Below are 2,493 nucleotides of genomic sequence, written 5' to 3' on the forward strand. Positions count from 1 at the left end.
GGTTTGAACCGCCAGGCTTCTGGTTAGCAGTCAGATGCCTTAGGCACTATACCACCAGAGCTCCTAACAATATTATGTTGTTGTTGTTGTTATGTGCTGTCGAGTCGGACCCGACTCATAGAGACCCTTCTTTGGGTTTCTGAGGCAGTATCACTACAAAAGCAGATTGCCCAACCTTCCTTCTGAGGAGTGGCTGGTGGGATTGAACCACCAGCCTTCTGGTTAGCAGTCAAGTGCCTTAGGCACTACACTACCAGAGCTCAAGTATACTATTTGTCAAAAATTTCATTTTATTTATTGTATAATTATAAATATGGTATTGTTTTATTAAGTTACATTGCTAAATATTATTTACGTACTTTTCCTTAGAGCTTGGCCACTCTCCTGATTACCTCACAGATCCTTAACCAAATTGTAGAATCTCTTCTTCCTTACTGGCTTCAGAAGAGGCATGGTGTACAGGTGAAGAGGAAGCTGCAGGCTTTAAAGGCAGATATCGATGCTACATTATATGAGCAAGTCATTCTGGAAAAAGAAATGGTAACCTATTTGGTAAGTTTGTCTATTGCTGAATGAAACATTTACTGAGTTTCAGTACCACTCATGACTAATGGGTGCATTGTACATGCGTTATCTGTGACATGACTATTTTTATCAGTGCTTTCTAGCCAGTTTTCTTATTAGTCACTTTAAAATAATAATAATAAAAAAAAAAAAAATGGCACTGTTCATTGAAATACTGCTGTCTTGAATTTGAGGTTATGCCTAACAACTCCAAGAGGCAAGCTTGGTGAATTATGTGATTGCTCTGCTGAGAAGGTAGTGAGAATAACTGCTTAAAAAATGACAAAGCAAGGGAGAGACTGCTCACGGAGAGGCGGCAGCATTGCCTGCTCATTACTTGAGACAAGTTGCTCAAGCAGTGGATTGAGGAACACAGCTACAAAACGGAATGCCAAAGAGAAAATAAATTTTTAGTTTAAACCAACTTAGTGTTTTTGTAGATAAAAAACAATTCCTTTAAGACATAATTTCAGAGTTATTTTTAGGAACTGCAAACAGATCATTAGAGGCTTGGCCACTTACAGTATTTGAAAAATCTCACTCATAAAATCTAATTGTGTATTCATCACACTTTCACTGAGCTCTGAATATGTTCACCATTTTTATATTTTAGGGAGTATTCTGCTTTAGAGCATTGTTTCTAATATCCATCCTTCTTGGTATGTTATTCTTCTTAGTAGAAAATATCCTTCAGTGTTTCATTCTGTGAGGGTATGTGATTGTTAAACTCTCACATTCTTGTTTTACATCTTGAGTAAATTTGTCTCCTGATTGTTGAGTTTGCTCGCTGACTTTCATAGTTAGTCGTTCTCATATGATTAACAGTTTTAGATCGCATGTTCATCTGAAGTAGAAGTTTGTTCTCTCTTTCTCTGCTCATTTCTCCCTGCTTTATTTTTTGCAGTTGCCCCACTGAGCTTCCAACTTTCTAGTCCAGAACCAGGTTTTTGAAGTCCAGGGCTCCCATCTTATGGGGATGTTGGAGAGTTTGCAGGTCTAGTCACAGAGCCAGAAGGTAGAATGCTGTCGACAAAGTGGTAGTTACTGGGTAAAAGTTGTGGCTTTTACTCAGCTGCTTTTCAGGCATAGGGTTTTAGCCCCTGGTTTTCCTCGATAACCCTGGTTCTGTTTACACTTTGGGAGAGTGGTGTGCTTTTGCTTCCCCTGCCCACAGGACATAGATGCTAGCTATATCTGGCAGCCCATGGACTTGGAGCCTCTTGCTTACCATCATTTTTATTCCCCCTGTAAGTGTTAGTTATTATTATGTATCAGCTCCCATTATCTGGGACTAGAGGGAAATGAGAAATGACTGGTTTGTGATTTTTAATTTTTTTTTTTTTAATTCATGTATGCATATTTGTCTGCATGGGATTTGTAGTTGCTTCTTTTTTCCTTCATCCAAGTTTTTATCTGTCTACCCTCTGGTTAGTGGTTTACCCTCCTTTCCCCATCAACCCTGGTAACCATCTAAGAATATTTCTTTTTTTCTGTGAAACCCTTTCCTTGACTTTTTATGATAGTGGTTCATGCAATATTTGTCCTTCTATTATTGACTACCTTTACTCATCCATGTTATGAGATGTGTCACAGGTTCATTGTTATTCTTTAATGTTGTTTAGTATTCATTTGTGTGTGTGTACCATAATTTGTTGATTCATTCCTCCATTGATAGACATTTAGGTTGTTTCCATCTTTTTGCTATTGTGAATAGTGCTACAATGAACATGGGTGTGCATATATCTATTTGAGTCACAGCTCTTATTTCTTTAGGATATATACCTAGTAGTGGAATTGTTAAATCATATAACATTTCTAGTTCCAGCTTTTTAAGGAAGCACCATACCATTTTCCACAGTGGTTGCACCATTTTACAGTTCCACCAGCAGTGTGTGAGTGTTCCAGTCTCCCCACCTTCACCAGCATTTG

At 38.1% G+C, this 2,493-nt stretch overlaps 1 protein-coding gene across 1 annotated transcript in view; it reads left to right on the top strand.

Annotated features, from left to right (window-relative positions):
- The window catches only part of ANO10 (anoctamin 10), a 249,146-nt gene that overhangs the window by 50,838 nt on the left and 195,815 nt on the right, over nt 1-2,493 (top strand). The window contains exon 7 of the mRNA XM_007949704.2: nt 370-552. Coding sequence (XP_007947895.2) covers nt 370-552 — 183 coding nt within the window. The remainder of the gene's footprint in view (nt 1-369; nt 553-2,493) is intronic.

The sequence above is a fragment of the Orycteropus afer genome, unplaced genomic scaffold (genome assembly GCF_000298275.1).
Source record: "Orycteropus afer afer isolate SDZICR_OR568_19922 unplaced genomic scaffold, OryAfe1.0 scaffold00250, whole genome shotgun sequence".
Taxonomy (NCBI): Eukaryota; Metazoa; Chordata; class Mammalia; order Tubulidentata; family Orycteropodidae; genus Orycteropus; species Orycteropus afer.